Source organism: Myotis brandtii, unplaced genomic scaffold, assembly GCF_000412655.1.
Source record: "Myotis brandtii unplaced genomic scaffold, ASM41265v1 scaffold679, whole genome shotgun sequence".
Taxonomy (NCBI): domain Eukaryota; kingdom Metazoa; phylum Chordata; class Mammalia; order Chiroptera; family Vespertilionidae; genus Myotis; species Myotis brandtii.
Window position 1 is genome coordinate 890,902 of NW_005370653.1, and position 17,457 is coordinate 908,358.

Sequence of the window (17,457 nt, forward strand, 5' to 3'; positions counted from 1 at the left end):
GTTTTAAATATATTCTTGAGAGAAAATGGACACAACACATATCCAGTAGCAGGGGCAAGGTTAAATTAATAGTTTTATATTTACTTTAGGGAATATTATTAACCATTAAAAATAATGCTTACAAAGATCACTTTGGGACATGAGAAAATACTTACACTATTTTATCAATGAGATATACAAAATTCAAAATATCACCAACTGTATAAAATTTGCATGTATATAAAATGATATTTATCGAGGCAGTAGAATTAAGGAGATTATTATTTTTAAATGTCATATTTATATTTATTACCTAAGCAATATATGAAGAAAAATTATAAAATACAGAAAAGCAAAAAAGAAAATTAATAAAATTTAGAATTTCACCAGTGAGCTTTCCAGATTTTGTGATGATCAAGTCTGGTAATTAAAAAATAGTTTTATAAATATTCACCAGTGAGCTTTCCAGATTTTGTGATGATCAAGTCTGGTAATTAAAAAATAGTTTTATAAATAAAGCTTGCTTCGGGTAGGTAGCCTGGCCTTTCAAATTAATGCATATACCATTTTAAAAACTTACAATAAAATACAACCCATGTATCATCATTATCTTTACAATCATTTTTTTAAATTCCTGGCATTCTGACATTGATTCGATGGAACTGACTTGATTTGAAAGTTTGTAACTCATTGGTATATTGGCGGACAACCTGGGTCTTCGCTGCGCTGATTTATATTAAAGTTATTGCCAGGGGTCCAGTGATGCAGACCCTGAGTCTCACCTGAGACAGCTGAGATCTGCAGATCTGTAGTTGGGCTCTTCCTTAGTGAGCCCCAGGCAGATGAACAAAGAGACACACAGATGTCTGCCTGTTTCAGAGCGTCCAGCTGAGTGTGCTGGCGCTTGGGCATCTAGAACTTACATAGAATCTGCTATTTGGGGCCAAGTATTCTTCCCTGAATTGCTTCATTTAACTTGGGACGCATATAATTCATTCTTTCTAAATGTTGAAGCCACATCTACCTATGTAATAAAAGGCTATTATGCAAATTGTCCCCTTGACTGGAATCTGATGGGCCTCTTCCCGTTCCCCGCCCCAATCGGGGGTGGGCCGATCGGCTAACCGCCCATGGCCCCTCCCCCCGGCCAGCCTGGCCCAATCAGCCCTGATCGGGGCAGGCCGGCCAGCCCCCACTGGTGCACAAATCCGTGCAGCGGGCCTCTAGTGTATGTACTAGAGGCCCGGTGCACGGATTCATGCACCAGTGGGGTCCCTCGGCCTGGCCTGTGGGGATCAGGCCAAAACCGGCTCTTTGACATTCCCTGAGGGGTCCCAGATTGCAAGAGAGTGCAGGCCAGGCCTAGGGACCCCTCAGGTGCATGATCAGGGCCAGGGAGGGGCCATGGGAGTGCCCCAGGGCATGTCTGGCCCATCTTGCCCAGTCCCCATCAGCCAGACCCCAGTAGCAAGCTAACCTACGGATCAGAGTGTCTGCCCCCTGGTGGTCAGTGCGCATCATAGCCACTGGTCGAACGGTTGCATGAAAGGTCAGACACTTAGCATATTAGGCTTTTATTATACAGGATATATATTTGGTGTTTGGAGAGGGATATGAAAATCATTAAAAAGTAACTTGAGATCCTGGTCACATCTAAGATCTTAAACCACATTATTGATTAATCAAATTTGGTAGTGTTTGTTTAGTGTATGCCACATGCAGCAATGACATTTAAATAGAGTATGTACCAAAAATATTTAATATTAAAACCAGTTTAAGTTTGGTTAAAATAAACAAATAGTATATGTACCTTTTTATAAATGATCTGTTTATCTGTAAACCCTCTTGTATGTTTCTTTTTCTCTCACAGGGTAATAAGAGATTTGTTTTTAAGTTGTAATGGAGTAAGTCAAATAATTGAACTAAATTACTTAGATGGTATTCGAGGTCATTCCCTAAAAGCATTTGAAACTCTGATAATCAGCCTTGGGGAGCAACAGAAAGACTGTTCGATTCCAGGGACTGATGGGCTAGATGGGGAACCGAAGGAGCCGGCATCCTTCCACGCAGGCACCTCTGTCCACAGCCAGCAGGCGTTCTCAGACTCTCCTCAGAGTCTCAGCAAGTTCTACGCCAGCCTCAGAGAAGCCCACCCGAAGAGACGCAAGTCCGCCCCCCACGACGCCCACCTCCACACGATCAACCTCTTCCTCTGCGTGGCGTTCCTGTGTGTCAGCAAAGAGGCCGACTCCGACGGGGAGCCCGCCAACGATTCGGAGGACACCTCCGGCTACGACAGCACGGCCAGCGAGCCCCTGCGCCAGGAGCTGCCCTGCCTGCCTCTGGAGAGTCTGGTCTTGCCACCCCCTGAGCGCATGCACCAGGCGGCCGACATCTGGTCCATGTGTCGCTGGATCTACATGCTGAGCCCAGCTTTCCAGAAGCAGCTCTGCAGGCTGGGCGGGGTCCGGGTGTGCCATAAGCTGATATTCATGATCATCCAGAGGCTGTTCCGGGGTCCCGACGAGGAGCATGGGAAGAAGGAGGACCAGGAGCCACTGAGAACTGCCCACTCGGAGGTCACTGTGGAGGAGGACTTGGGCTCTTCGGCTGTGAGAAGCGCCCCCACCCCGTCCGGCCCGGGCGGTCCAGAGGGGAGTGCTGGCAGTGTAGGTGCATCAGAGTCACGTGCTGCTTCCACAAACGGGGATCCGATTCCCGCTGCTGGAGCTGCTCCTGAGGAAGCAAAGGGGCCTGCAAGTCGAGCAAGTGAGACCTCACTTCAGAGCATCCGACTGCTGGAAGCCCTTCTGGCCATCTGTCTGCACGGCACCAGAGCTAGTCAGCACCGGGCGGAATTGGAGCCACCCGGCCAGGTAATGACGTGGCTGTCATGCGATGTGTACTTTCTAAAGTTCTGTGTGCTTAGCACCCCCGTGCCAGGTGCTGGGGAGGACACAGGAGCACAGGACCAGTCCTTGTCCTCAGGAAACTCACAGTTTAAGCTTTGTCACATGCAAAACCCACACACGACACAGTTTCCAGCTAAAAAGCATTAGGTAGGCAGTAAGCGGGAGCTGAGTGACAATGACGTGTTTCAGAGTTCTTTTTTTTTTTTTAATATATTTTATTGATTTTTTACAGAAAGGAAGGGAGAGGGATAGAGAGGTAGAAACATCGGTGAGAGAGAAGCATCGATCAGCTGCCTCCTGCACACCCCCTACTGGGGATGTGCCTGCAACCAAGGTACATGCCCTTGACCGGAATCGAACCCGGGACCCTTCAGTCTGCAGGCCGACGCTCTATCCTAGTGAGCCAAACCGGCTAGGACTGTTTCAGAGTTCTTGCATGGCCTTGTACGCTGCTCTCCGGTGGGGACAAGCCCTGTGGGCGTCCAGGCTCCAGAGCTTTCCCTCGATGTGGCAGGGCCTGGACCTTTATTCCGAACCTTCTTTGCCTGGTTCTTCCCCTCACATATTCTGCTTTCCTCCTGCTAGCACTTCTCAACATAGAAGGAACCCCAGTTTCAGGCCCTGCTCCTAAGGAACCTTCGAACGTGGCAGGTCCCTTCTTCCCTGACTCACCGCCCTCACTGTTCCATCCGCCACCTCTCCTGCTGCCTCCATGTTGCTCCTGTCCAAGCGTCCCGATGCTCCCTCATTCCCAATTACAACCCACGCCCCTTAGTGTGGCTACAAAGCCCCTTAGTGTGGCTACAAAGCCCCTCACAGTCTTGCTTCCTCTTCCTTGTTGGGCCTCACTTCCTGCCATCCTTCACTGGGGGCCACAGCCACGCCGAGCTGACCTCTACTAAGACGCCATTCTGTGTCATTGCTCTGTCCTTTCGTGCATGCTTCCCGACCGGCACGTCTTCTCCTCTGTCCGTGTGCCTGCTGCTCCTATGGGTTCTCCATCGTTCGCCTCCTACAACCCTCCTCTGGGCATCTTCCCAGGCCTCCAGGCACCTGCTCTCTTTCTGTTCTCAGAGGACTTTGTTTATGGCTCTAGTGTGGTCGCCATCATAGCTTGTCTGTATGTGTCTGTGCCTCACGTGGGATTGAAAACTCCTTAAGGTAGAGTTCCCTCAAGGACAGGAGTAAAAGGGGAGAGAAAAGGATGAGAGTTTAAGTACTTCTTAGAGTCTCAAAGAATTTATAAAATCTAGAGATGGTTAATCAACCTGAACTTTCCACTCATCATTTTGTGATATAATTAATTTACGATACATTGAAAGTCAAAACCAAATAAGGTAAGTAAAGCATTTAATAAATAAAAATGTTATTAATTGTAACAGTTGATGTTTATGTAAGGGTATTCATATAGTCATTTTACTTTCATATCAACTGCAGATAAATGGACTGGCTTTCTATCTTCTATAATAATAAAAGTGTAATATGCTAATTAGACCGGACAGCCAAATGACCTTCTGGACGTCCTTCCTGATGACTTCCAGACAAAGCCAGGGCTGCGAGGGCGGAGCCCCTTGCACGAATTTCGTGCATCGGGCCTCTAGTTTATTAATATTAACTTATCTGTCACTTTCATTTTTTTCTTGAAGCATTTTATCAATATTCTTAGTCTCTTTTATTTTACCTTAGAACTTGTCTGTGGAAAATATATTGTTTGAAATGAGGGACCATCTTTCCCGGTCAAAGGTGATTGAGACAGAATTGGCAAAACCTTTATTCGATGCCCTGCTCCGAGTTGCGCTGGGGAATCATGCGGCAGATTTTGAACACAGTGATGCTGTGACTGAGAAGGTATGAGTAACATGCAGTCGTGCTGTCGGGGGGAAGGGGGGGACAGCAGAAGCAGAAGAGTGTGGGATGGGACTTCATGGGTGAATGTGGTTAGAACATATGGCCCGGAGTTGGTGAGTTCCATGAACAGATGTGTGAAAATAGAAGATATTTTACTAGCACTAAGTTGTAAGAAGTATAATTTCACCTCATTGTGGTTTTTAGTCATTTCCATTATATAACTAGAATGTAATTTGTTAGGCTTAGTTTTCGGTGAAACTGAGATGACCCTAGCTTAATCTGCAAGAGCAGTGGTTCTCAACCTTCTGGCCCTATAAATACAGTTCCTCATGTTGTGACCCAACCATAAAATTATTTTCGTTGCTACTTCATAACTGTAATGTTGCTACTGTTATGAATCGTCATGTAAATATCTGATATGCAGGATGGTCTTTTTTTTTTTTTTATTGCTTAAAGTATTACAAAGGGTATTACATATGTGTCCTTTTTTCCCCCCCACCCTTGACAATCCCCTGGCCTCCCCTACCCCCCAGTGTCTTATGTCCATTGGTTATGCTTATATGCATGCATACAAGTCCTTCGGTTGATCTCTTACCCCCCTCCCTGCAGGATGGTCTTAGGTGACCCCTGTGAAAGGGTCATTCGACCGCCAAAGGGGTCGAGACCCACAGGTTGAGAACCTCTGTGCTAGAGTGACCTCCCACGCATGGCTGAGGTTAATCAAGTTGTCTGAGAAATTGTGCTGCGTGAATTTCATAACTCACCGTGGTAAATATCAATTCATAGGATTTTTTTTCTTAAAGGAAATACTGAAACTATTCTTAAAATGACAGCTGCATAATAAATATTATATTCCTAAAGGCGAGCAGGTGTTACACTTTTTGCCTTTTAATCGCACCAATCTTGCAGAGTCCTCAGTCTGAAGAAGAATTGTCATCCCAACCTGGCGAGTTTTCAGAAGAAGCGGAGGATGCTACCTGTTGTGGTTTTAAACTTCTGGTTGAAGAAGAAGGTTATGAAGCCGATAGTGAGAGCAATTCTGAGGACAGTGAAGCCCAGGATGATGGTAAAATATCAGGAAGTACTTGTGATTCGATTTGCAAGTCAGATTATTAATTAGCAAAATGGTTTGTAATAATATTACTTTACAGTCAGTGTTGCCTTACAATTTAAGAAGCGCATTGCATCATCATTTCATTGGGTCTTCACCATGAATTCTGGCACTTGGTGTCTGTGATTGGAAACACCGAGTAGATCTTGTTATCACAGACGTTGACCTAAGAATACAGGGGAGAGCAAGTGCCTGCTTTCACATATATTCCAGTGAGAAAGCCAGTAAGTAGCATGAAGAAGGACCTGATGGACCATAGCAGGTTGTTTTGTTTGTTTTTACCAAACATGGAGTGAAAAGAACTAAAAAACAGCCACAAATTGAAGGGATATGTGTGTGTATATGTATAGGGGTAGGAAAAACAGGTTAATAGATAATAACTAACTAACAATACTAGGATAAACTCTTTCGCATACTTATGACTGAAAACCTACTTTTGCCAACTCCTGTGTACACATATACATATAGCTAACTTGATTTATTAAGCTATTTTTGCTTTTTTCCAGTTTTATTGAGATATGATTGACATATGTCACTATATAAGTTTAGATAAACCACTTGATGGTTTGATTTACATATATTGTGAAATGATTACCACATAGGTTTGGTCAACATCCATCATCTCCTATAGACACGATAACAAGAAAAGAATTTCTCTTTGTGTTGAGAACTCTGAAGATCTACTCTCTTCACAGCTTTCCTACATGTCACACAGCAGGTTAACCATAGTCACCGTGTCGCACGTTACGTCCCCAGTGCTTATTGATCTTCTAACTAGACGTTTGTACCTTTCACCATCTTCCTCCAGTTCCCCTCCCCAACCCCCCAAGCAGGTGCTTTTGAAAAACATTGGTTTAATGGTGTTGGTTTTATCAGAGTACAGTCATGATTTTATAATGACAGATTGCTTCCTTTTTGTAAGTTTGCTAACTAGATGTTAATTTAAGGAATTCTGACTTAGCTAGAAATTTATAAAATTCTTATCTGTGTGGACACTGTTTAAGGGCACAGCGTCTCTTTTAAGAGCATGTAAGTTAAACTTCCCAGAATGTAATATTTAGTGAGACAGTGTCTGTGTGTTTCTCACTTACAAAGAAGAAAAAGTACAGAATTTCTCCAACCTAAAGCCAAGCCTACCATTTTCAGAGATATGGGCAGGCAAAGAAGGAAGTGCCCTGTGATTCAGGTTTTTGGGGTCAGAAAGTTTGGGGTAGTATTTTTTTTTTTTAGTATGTCAGGGGAATGTGTTAAATCTGTATCACCTACATGTCTGTGAAACTTGCTGTTGAGAATATTTGTAGTTCTGTTGAAGATCAAAATTACTTTGAAGGCTACTCATTTATCTTCCAAGTATCCATAAGACATGATTACTCAGGATATTTGCCGTAATAAAAAGGCATGTTGTAGGACAAGGTTTTGTGAACATCTTATACACAGCACTTTCGCCACTACAACTTTCAAATGATGAATGAGATTTGAAATACCTAGTCAGTGTTTAGGGAATGAAAATAATCTTTTCTTTTCCCCTTCCAGGGGTAGATGTGAAGCCTGAAGCAGAAGGTTTCATTGCATTAAGCAGTCCAAGTGACTTACTTGAAAACCTCACTCAGGGAGAAATAATCTATCCTGAGATTTGCATGCTGGAATTAAATTTGCTTTCTACTAGTAAAGCCAAACTTGATGTGCTTGCCCACGTATTTGAGAGTTTTTTGAAAATCATCAGGCAGAAAGAAAAGAATATTTTTCTGCTCATTCAACAGGTAAAAGATGTATTTAGTTAAATGAGACCAATACTTAACCCACTCGTGCCCCAAATAATCATTTCCTTATTTGTAACCCAACTTGTCTGAAAATTACCTGAGATGATTACTTATCCTTTATGATACCTTGTCTGTGTTTTTTAGCTACAAGTGGTATTCTAAAAAATCTTCTATTCCATAGTTCTCTAAAGTAGCATAAGAAATTAATGATGTCATTGGCTAACTAATAATGCCTCCTATTATATGTCTGAGAATGGGTAATATTTTTAAAATTGTATTTAATCTTAATGTTTGGTCATTGTTTTGAAAAATTAGAAAACAAAAGCAGTATGAAAAATAAAATGAAAATTGTGTATAATCCTACACATAGCCTTCTTTTTAGTCATTTTAAATATTTATATATGTATATACAGTAAACATTCAAATAATTTATTCATTACAATTGTTTCATGCTTTAATGAGGTAAGCAATTTAATTTACTATGTTTTGTTTTTTAATCTTCAGGGAACTGTGAAAAATCTTTTAGGAGGATTCTTGAGTATTTTAACACAGGCTGATTCTGATTTTCAAGGTGCGTTGAAATGTTACGTTTTAAAACAATAGTTTTGAAACTATTTTGTTGTGATGTGAGAGAAAGCGTTGATAACAAGGGCTTCCATTGGCATAGTGCTCTATGGTTTCAAAAGTAGTTTATATGCATCATCTCTTTTGTTCCTCGGATCCACCCCGCGCAGTAGGCATGGCCCAGTCTCAGTGCTTCTGCTGAATGGGCTTCCCCACGGCTCTGTCCTCAGGCTTCTCCGCAGGGCTATTTGATCATGTCTCAAATCGAGATGGTATTTAATGTGTAGGACTTCTTGGGGGGGGGGGGCGGTTGAGGATCACCTGAGATAATGCCTGTAAATATACTTTGAACACTGTAATGTCTGCTACAAATATTAAAAGTTCTACGAATTTGTGTATAACCGACCATAATTTATGCTAAACCCCATAATGGAATAAAACAAATGTTCAAAGTCATTGTTTGTGATATTTAAGTGTGTTTATAATCTTCAATATTTCTACTTTTAGTTATGTTACCTAATTTTATATTTAGAAAGTGAAAATTATAATTTATACATGTTCAAAATGAGAAGACTACTTTATGGTAGTCACTTAACAAATAGTGTATTAATTTATGCTTTTAAAAATTTAATTAATTTTAAATCTTATCAACTGGGGTGACATTGGTTAATAAAAATTGTATAGGTTTCAGGCGTATAATTCTGTAATTCATCAGCTGTATATTGTATTGTGTGTTCACCACCCCAGCCCAGTCTCCTTCTGTCACCACTTATCCCCCCTTTGCACTCTTTCACCTCCTCCTACCCTCCTTTCTCTCTGGTAATCACCACACTGTTTTCTCTGTCTATGAGGGTTTTTATGTGTGTGTTTTCCTTAATCCCATCACCTTTTTATGCTTCTTTAAATAATACCTTTACTTGACTTGGAGCTGACCAATCATTAAGGAAAGTGATTTTCTTGTTTTTTTTTGTCAGTTGGTTAGTTTGTATTTAATCATATTTTATTTCTTCAGCAAATTTTTGGGTTATTAGGTTGTTTATAATCCATTTAAAATGTGACAATAGTATTTTATCTTGTTCAGTGAAATTGTTTATTCGTTTCTTTAATTAGCTGTGCATTTGGCTTTAACTTTCCCCTCTGTCTGTCTTTAACTCAGCATGCCAGAGAGGACTGGTGGATCTGTTGGTATCTTTGATGAGCTCAAGAACATGTTCGGAAGAGCTAACCCTTCTTTTGAGAATATTTCTGGAGAAATCTCCTTGTACAGTAAATATGCCATGATTTCATTTTTGTCACTGATATTTAATAGAATATTTTAAAATGCATTTGAAAAGCACTAAGCCCTCTCTTTTGTTGTGCTAATTATATAGTCAACTCTGTGTTATTATTTGTGAAGTTCCCAATTATTCTATTGCTAGAGGCCCGGTGCACGAAATTCATGCACTCAGGGGGGGGCGTCCCTCAGCCCGGCCTGTGCCCTCTCACAGTCTGGGAGCCCTCGGGTGACATCCTTAGCGCTGCCACAGGTGGGAGAGGCTCCTGTCCCTGCCGCTGCACTCACCAGCTGTGAGCCCGGCTTCTATGGTGCTCTCCCTATGGGAGTGCACTGACCACTGGGAGCAGCTCCTGCATTGATATGTGTATGGGTGTGTTTGTTCATTCGTAACCTGAATTTCAGGATTATTATGTTCCTTGTAACATTATTGTAACGTTTTATTTGTTTTGCTTTTTCTCTAGGAAATTCTTCTCCTGGGTATTCTGAAAATTGTCGAAAGTGATGTTGCTGTGAGCCCTTTACAGTATCTGACCTTCCCTTTCCTACACACTCTGAATTTAAGCAATGGTGTTTCATCACCAAAGTGTCCTGGGATTCTCAGCAGTAAGGCCATGGGCTTGCTGAGAAGAGCACGTGTGTCGTGGAGCAGGAAGGAAGTGGACAGTGACAGCGTCCCCCAGCAGCTGCTGTCCTCCTGGCACGTGGCCCCCGTGCACCTGCCCCTGCTGGGCCAGAACTGCTGGCCGCACCTCTCGGAGGGGTTCAGCGTCTCCCTGTGGTTCAACGTGGAGTGTGTCCATGAAGCCGAGAGTTGCTCAGAAAACCGAAGGAAGATCAGGAAAAGAAAGAAGTCGTCAAGTTTACGAGATAGTAGTTTTGATGGAGCAGGTATGGCGACTGTGTTATCTGTTATACTCAGCTTTTTCGGGTGGCGATTTTGGTTGACAGTAAGAATATAGCCATGTTCTAACTTGCTCTTAACATGTTATTCTCCTTAAATGCCTTAGTAATGGCAGGTCCTGACTTACCATAGCCAGAGTTGTCAGACAGCCTTAAAAACTCTATTTTCTCCTGTACTTTTCTGTGAGTGTGTGTGTGTGTGTGTCCATGCGGGAGGGGGAGGGCACACACCACACATACTGCTGCTGCGGAGGTCACCAGCCAACTTCCTGCCTTAGTAATGGCAGGTCCTGACTTACCATAGCCGGAGTTGTTAGCCTTAAAAACTCCATTTTCTCCTGTACTTTTCTGTGAGTGTGTGTGTGTGTCCATGCGGGAGGGGGAGGGTACACACCACACATACTGCTGCTGCGGAGGTCACCAGCCAACTTCCTGCTTCTTCCCTGGTGCCGTTCCTGGATTAGGACGTCTCCTGATGTTAGCCCATCCCATTCATAAAAGAATCGTGGCTCAGATTGTAGTAGTTTACTGTGGTGACATCACAGTTGGTCAAATCATTCCTGCAATTAGTCTTCAGTTATCATATATTTTATTCTTTTTATATTCTTTATTGATGACACTACTGCAAATATCCCCATTTTCCCCACCTTTGTTCGCCTCCACCCAGCCCCTGCCTCTCCCCCACTTTCCGCTGGCCATCACCACACTGTGGTCTGTGCCCCTGGGCTATGGGTATATGTTCTTTGGCTAATCTTCCACCTTCTTTCATCCACCCTCCCCTCCGACAGCTGTTAGTCTGTTCCATGTATCCAGGCCTCTGTTTCTATTCTGTTGGTCAGTTTATTTTGTTCATTAGGTTCCACATATAAGTGAGATCACAGGATATTTGTCTTTCTGTGACTGGCTTACTTCACTTAGCATTAGAAGTCATTAAATGTTTTAAAATATATGATAACTGGAAAAAACATTTAGTAACTCTTAATGCACTCATTTACTATTTCACTCCTGGTGCTTTTTTGGAGTTAATTATCATCTAAACTTTGGAAATTCTATTGTTTAAAACAGGCCATTGTGGGTAAATAATTTACTACAAATAAACAAGCATGCTTTGTATATTTTTAAATTCACTTTTCCACTCACTTTTTATCAGCTGCTTTACTGATCATTATAACATCTTTCTTTCATAGAGAACGACGGGCTAGAAGGTGCAGAGCACGCACATCCTGGTGAGAGACTCATAGAGGGAGGCTGCATTCACCTGGTTTCATTGGGATCCAAAGCGCTGATGATCCAAGTGTGGGCCGAGCCCCTCACTGGCACCTTCATCTTTCGGTAACGATTACCCCCACTCCCATGCATAGGGCAAGTGTTTAAATAGTTCATGTAAGAGACGTAAGTGTAAAATCTGCTAATAAAGATCATCATAGCAAAACAAAAATCTTATTTAAAGAAGAGATACAGTTTAACAGCTCGTAATACCACTTTGTAACAGGATGTTCTATCTAAAAATCTACAATTAAACTCTAAAGTAGATTATGTTAATTTTCAGATTTTAGACCAAATCCTTACTGAAGTCCTATCTATGGAAGTATTCTTTCAGATGGCAATGATCCTAGGAGATTGTTAATATCAGACAGTGGTTTCCATGCAGATCATATATTTAATAGCCATTATCTAAAAAGCTTAAGATCTCCTTGCTAGCTTGTCCCTTTCCTACCTCCTTTGTTAGCTAGTTTAGATGTGAGGAAGCACAGGACTGAGTTGGAAAGTCTGTAAGGAGGATTCTCTGAAAGCTCGGAGGCCTCTAGGGGAACCTTGCCGAAGGCAGCAGACCCTGCCTTGACTTTTCCAAACAAGTCTGAACCCCCAGGTATTTTATTGGAATCTTTACGTTTAGACTTCAAAACGTCCTTGTTTAAAAGACACTGTAGATGCATGTGTTTTCTCAAGGATACTTACCCTGCTGATAGAATCTAGAGGTTAATTTTCGTTCAGGCTGTTGCTGCAATAAAAGCCTAAGAAGGCAGGCAAACGGGGCTATCTGGTTCCTTTAGCCAGGCAGTCCCTTAGCGAGGCAGGCAAATGGGTCTATCTGGTTCCTTTAGCCAGGCAGTACCTTAGCCCTCTCTTTCACAGAACATGTGTCAGAGTCATCATTCATCCATAGCTCAGGGTCTGCTGGTCAGTCCCGGCATTTAGATACAAATCTTTTGTTTGTATTGAGTATGAATAGTATGTGGCTATTTTTATAAAACTTAAAACTAAGTAAACAATGTTATTTAGGGATATATGCTTTGTAAAAGTTATAAAGGTTACTAGGTATTGTATATACATATTATGTCCTACTTTTCTCAGCAATTCCTCATGTAGATTAGACCTCCAACACATCCCAGCATTTGGACATTTATGTACAACATGTATTAATTTATGCATGAACCAAATATGATATTATAATTTCTAAGTGGGCAATGACTATAAATAGTAAAAAAGTTTTTTTGCAAATTGAATTCTGAAAATTATTTATGAACCAGATATGATATTATAATTTCTAAATGGGCAATGACTATAAATAGTAAAGAAAAAAGTTTTTTTGCAAATTGAATTCTGAAAATTATTGCCTCAATTATTAACACTAGCAAATGAACCTACTCTATTTTAGTTCATGAGTTGAGGTAATCTATAACAATAAAAGCATAATATGCAAATCGACCAAACGGCTGAACAGCAGAACGACTGTCTGGACGACCACCCTATGACACGCACTGGCACCAGGCCAGCCAAGGCGGGTGCAATGTGATTGGTCGGGGGGGCCCCGCCATTGCCCCACGATCGCCCTGCAGAGGGAGGCCCAGGCCACCAGCCGGTGGGGCGATCAATCAGGGGGACTCCGTGATCGCCCCAAAGAGGGAGGCCCACATTACCCGGCCGGCAGCGCTGAGGTGGGTGGGCAGGGCCTCCCTTTGTGGGGCGATCAATCGTGGGGCTCCTGGACTACAAGAGGGAGCAGGCCGGGCTGAAGGACCACCCCTCTCCCCTGAGCGCACGAATTTTGTGCACCAGGCCTCTAGTAATATAATAAAAGAACTAAGCAGATTATGGTATAAAACAAAGACCTACTGATTTTTTAAGTTAGTTTAAAAATAGAACTGGTTTTTCATCTCACTTAAATATCTACAATTGTAGTTGTACATGAGATCTGAGATTCCATGTTTTCAGCTTGTACCTTTTCTCTCCTCTGCAGCCTGTGTGTGGATTCAAATGATGATGCAAAAGCTATTTTACTAGCTCAGGCGGAATCACTGGAGAATGTTTTCCTCCCAAGAAAATGGCAGCATTTAGTGCTCACCTACTTCCAGCAGCCCCAGGGGAAAAAGAATCTTCATGGGAAAATCTCCATGTGGGTCTCTGGACAGAGGTATGAAACAGTTTTAGTAAATACTTGTTAACCTCAGTTACAATTTTAAGGTCAGTCTGTGATAGCTTCTAAAACAACGTATGGAACACTACAGATCCAATTCCTATGTTAGCAGAGGAACCTAGGTCAGAGTCAGATATTTTCCTGTTTATCACTTCCATTCAAAAGTAATTTCCCATAGAAGTCATTGTTGGAAATTAATATCTGGGTTTAGGGGAGCAATACAGAAATTTGGACATTTAGACATTTATATGGAATATATATTATATCAAGGCACTATAGTTTTGTCCTTCAAGCCCATATATTATAAAATTAGCCTGGAAGGATTATTTTAATTGACCAATAAGGCTTTAATACCTAAATTAAAATCAGGGATTCAAATGAAATTAGAATGACTAGAGAAAAATATAAGCCCACTTATATCTGCATTACCTTGAAGGAACTTTTTTGCCATTTGATACAGGTTAATGATTTAATCTGTTCACCGAGCAATGAGCAAGTGACCAAGGACACATACATTATTCTGTTGATTGAAATTTGGTACTGCCTTTATCACTTTCAGAACTAACATAGAATGATTTCTACAAATAGTACATTTTAAGAGGCCATTTTAATAATATAACATTGAAAAACAACTTATTTTCTATTAACTTATATTTGATTAACAGCACACAAATCTGATAGGAAAATATGGTACATAGTAAATACTTAATATTTGTTTGATTCATGTTGCATTGATCATTGTCACACTGCCACTAGGTGTCAGTAGTGTTCCAGTCACAGCCATTTATTTGGTTCCAGAGAAAGGCAGTGATGGAAGTTATCTCTAATGTTATGTTATTTAAACCACAATTAAAAAAAGAAGATAGCTCATTTCCTTTATTAAAAAGCATTCCTATAAACAGATACATTCATGTTAAACATGGAACACAAAGCCTTAGGGAAGGTTTTAAAATAAATGTATACCAAAGTATCATTTCTCATTAAGAACTAACCAGATTAGTTTATTCTAAGTCTTTATCTTAGTCACACACTTTGCATTTAGAATTTACCTTCATTACCTTCATGTCGAGTTTAAAACATTCCTATGAGTATGCATGCATATAAGCATAACCAATGGACACAAGACACTGGGGGTTAGAGGAGGCCGGGGGAAGGTCAAGGGGTAAAAAAAAAAAAGGAGAGACATATGTACTACTCTTTGTAATATTTTAAGCAATAAAACAAAATTTAAAAACAAGCAAACAAACAAACAAAAACATTCCTATGATAGGGGTAGAGCCTGGCACTCTGAGTCTCAACTAGATGATGAAGTCCCCCCAGCATGGGTCTCGATGAGAAAGCCTTAGTTTATCTTTTCCTGTAAGGATTCCTGCAAAAACAAGAGACGAATCAAAAGCTCCATGATGACTTAGCATTGAAAAAACACACCAGAAAATGCAAAAAAAACACTGGCATTTCAGTGGCGAGTCAGGGCAAAACCTGAAGAAGTGATACTGTTTTTTCCTGAATCTTTGAAGGCCTCAAAGGAGGACCTGAGACGTTAGGAGTTGTTTACCAAAATGGGAGACATCTTGGTAAAATTCGGGGGAGGTGGTTGGGTTGTGCGAGTGCAGAAGTCACGTGGCTCAGAAAACTTGCAGCAAAAGTCAGGTCCCTTCCCGTGGCCTGGGGCCCGATCCTCAGGCACCTCCATTCTGCTCCCGTTTCCAGGGCTTGTGGGCAGCCAGCACCTTAGAGACAACAGAGTCAGATGTCTTTCTCCCGTTACCTGTTTGATACTGAACCCAGGAGATTGTTCAGGCATTTCCCATTATTAAACAACCTCATGCTTTAAAAGTACTTAGTACTTAGTCCTCACTGAGTGATTGCTCTAACTTTGTTTTACTGTAGGAAACCTGATGTTACTTTGGATTTTATGCTTCCAAGAAAAACAAGTTTGTCATCAGATAGCAATAAGACATTCTGCATGATCGGCCATAGTTTATCATCCCAAGAGGAGTTTTTGCCGTTGGCTGGAAAATGGCACCTGGGAAATTTGCTCCTCTTCAACGGTACATTTTCCCCTTCAAAGTGTTTCCTAATTTTTCTTTCCGTTAACATGTATTAAACTAAGTAAATTATCCTGGATGAAATATTAATCACTCTTCCTTTACTTGTACCTAATAAGTACTGTATTTCCTAGATTTCAAGATGACTTTTAAAATATTTTAACATTTGTATAATCTGAATCTCTATCATAAAAACCCTGTGGTCGTGACGCCGTCACAGCAGAATGACCAAAGACTGGTCACCAGGAGACTGAGTGTGGGTGCCGACAGGGACCTGACGCCGGCGCGGGTGGGCGGCGCCACGTGATTTCGCGCACTGGGCTTCTAGTGTTTCTTATAATTGAGATGTGCATTTAATGCAGCGGTACACATCCTACTCACTACCCCCCAAAAAAGAAGCTTATCTTCACTTTATTTTGTAATCCTAGAAAATGCAGCATTGTGACAGGTAAACTTGGAATGGTTGCCTCTTTTATAATTTCAGTATATTCTATAAAAATACCAAAATTTAGGGAAAAGAAATATATGATTTAAGAAAATATATCACTAAACCTGACACATAATAGCATTCAGACAGTGTTTATTGAATAGATGGAAGGAATAAAGATATCAAATCATTTCATTTTAAAAAGGAATTTACTTAGGTATACTTTCCATTTATTGAAAAAATAAAACAAAAACCACCCTGTTTTCTAGTTTAAGGAGCAAATAGAAACTTCATTATTTAATTTTATCAAGAGCTAACTTTATATATATTAATTCATCTTCCATCAGTTTAGAAATTGAGGCTTTAGTCAATTTTATAAGATATAGTAAACAACTAAAAGAATCTGGCATAAAAAATTGTTGTTTTCTTGCTTTTTGTGGGAAATCCTGGTTGGAATGTTTTGAATCAGTAACTGTATCTTTTTGCTGTTCAGGGGCTAAGGTTGGTTCCCAAGAGGCCTTCTACCTCTATGCTTGCGGACCCAGCCACACCTCCATAATGCCATGCAAACACGGCACGCCTGCGAGTGACTACTCCAAATACATCAATAAAGACATTTTGCAATGTGACCAAATCAGAGAGCTTTTTATGACCAAGAAAGATGTGGACATTGGTCTCTTAATTGTAAGTTTTCATTTTATGTTTAACTTTATAGTAACTATACATATGTATGTTTACTACAGTATGTTGTTGTGTTCTGTTTTATTATTGTTGTTATTCTCTCACTGTGCCTACTTATAACTTAAACTTTATCAGAGAAACGTATGTATAAGAAAAAACACAGTGCATATAGGGCTCAGTACTGTCGGTGATTTCAGGCATCCACTGGGGGGTCCTGGGGTATATGCCCAGTGGGTCAGGTAACAGAGCCAGAAGCTGTTCGAAATTCCTCTCTGTATGGGAGAAATACTGAAAGTTCTATTGGGTTTTAGTCAGGTGGGCTGATGGTCTGGGACTTTATTCTCATATAAAGCAATCTCTGATCTTAGTCACTTTTATTTTTTTAATTTTATTAAGTTGATTGAAGTGACATTGGTTAATAAAATTACATAGATTTCAAATATAATTCCATAATACATCATCTGTATATTGCATGTGTGTAGTTACCTTTAAATTCAAGCCCAGGAGCAAACTGAAAGGAAAAGAATTACATA

The 17,457-nt window shown here is 41.0% G+C and overlaps 1 protein-coding gene across 1 annotated transcript in view; it reads left to right on the forward strand.

Annotated features, from left to right (window-relative positions):
- Positions 1-17,457, forward strand: part of LYST (lysosomal trafficking regulator) — a 68,982-nt gene that overhangs the window by 9,491 nt on the left and 42,034 nt on the right. The window contains exons 5-15 of the mRNA XM_014529279.1: positions 1,850-2,855; positions 4,578-4,739; positions 5,649-5,805; positions 7,384-7,610; positions 8,115-8,181; positions 9,331-9,440; positions 9,912-10,338; positions 11,538-11,682; positions 13,592-13,765; positions 15,659-15,819; positions 16,737-16,927. Coding sequence (XP_014384765.1) covers positions 1,850-2,855; positions 4,578-4,739; positions 5,649-5,805; positions 7,384-7,610; positions 8,115-8,181; positions 9,331-9,440; positions 9,912-10,338; positions 11,538-11,682; positions 13,592-13,765; positions 15,659-15,819; positions 16,737-16,927 — 2,827 coding nt within the window. The remainder of the gene's footprint in view (positions 1-1,849; positions 2,856-4,577; positions 4,740-5,648; positions 5,806-7,383; positions 7,611-8,114; positions 8,182-9,330; positions 9,441-9,911; positions 10,339-11,537; positions 11,683-13,591; positions 13,766-15,658; positions 15,820-16,736; positions 16,928-17,457) is intronic.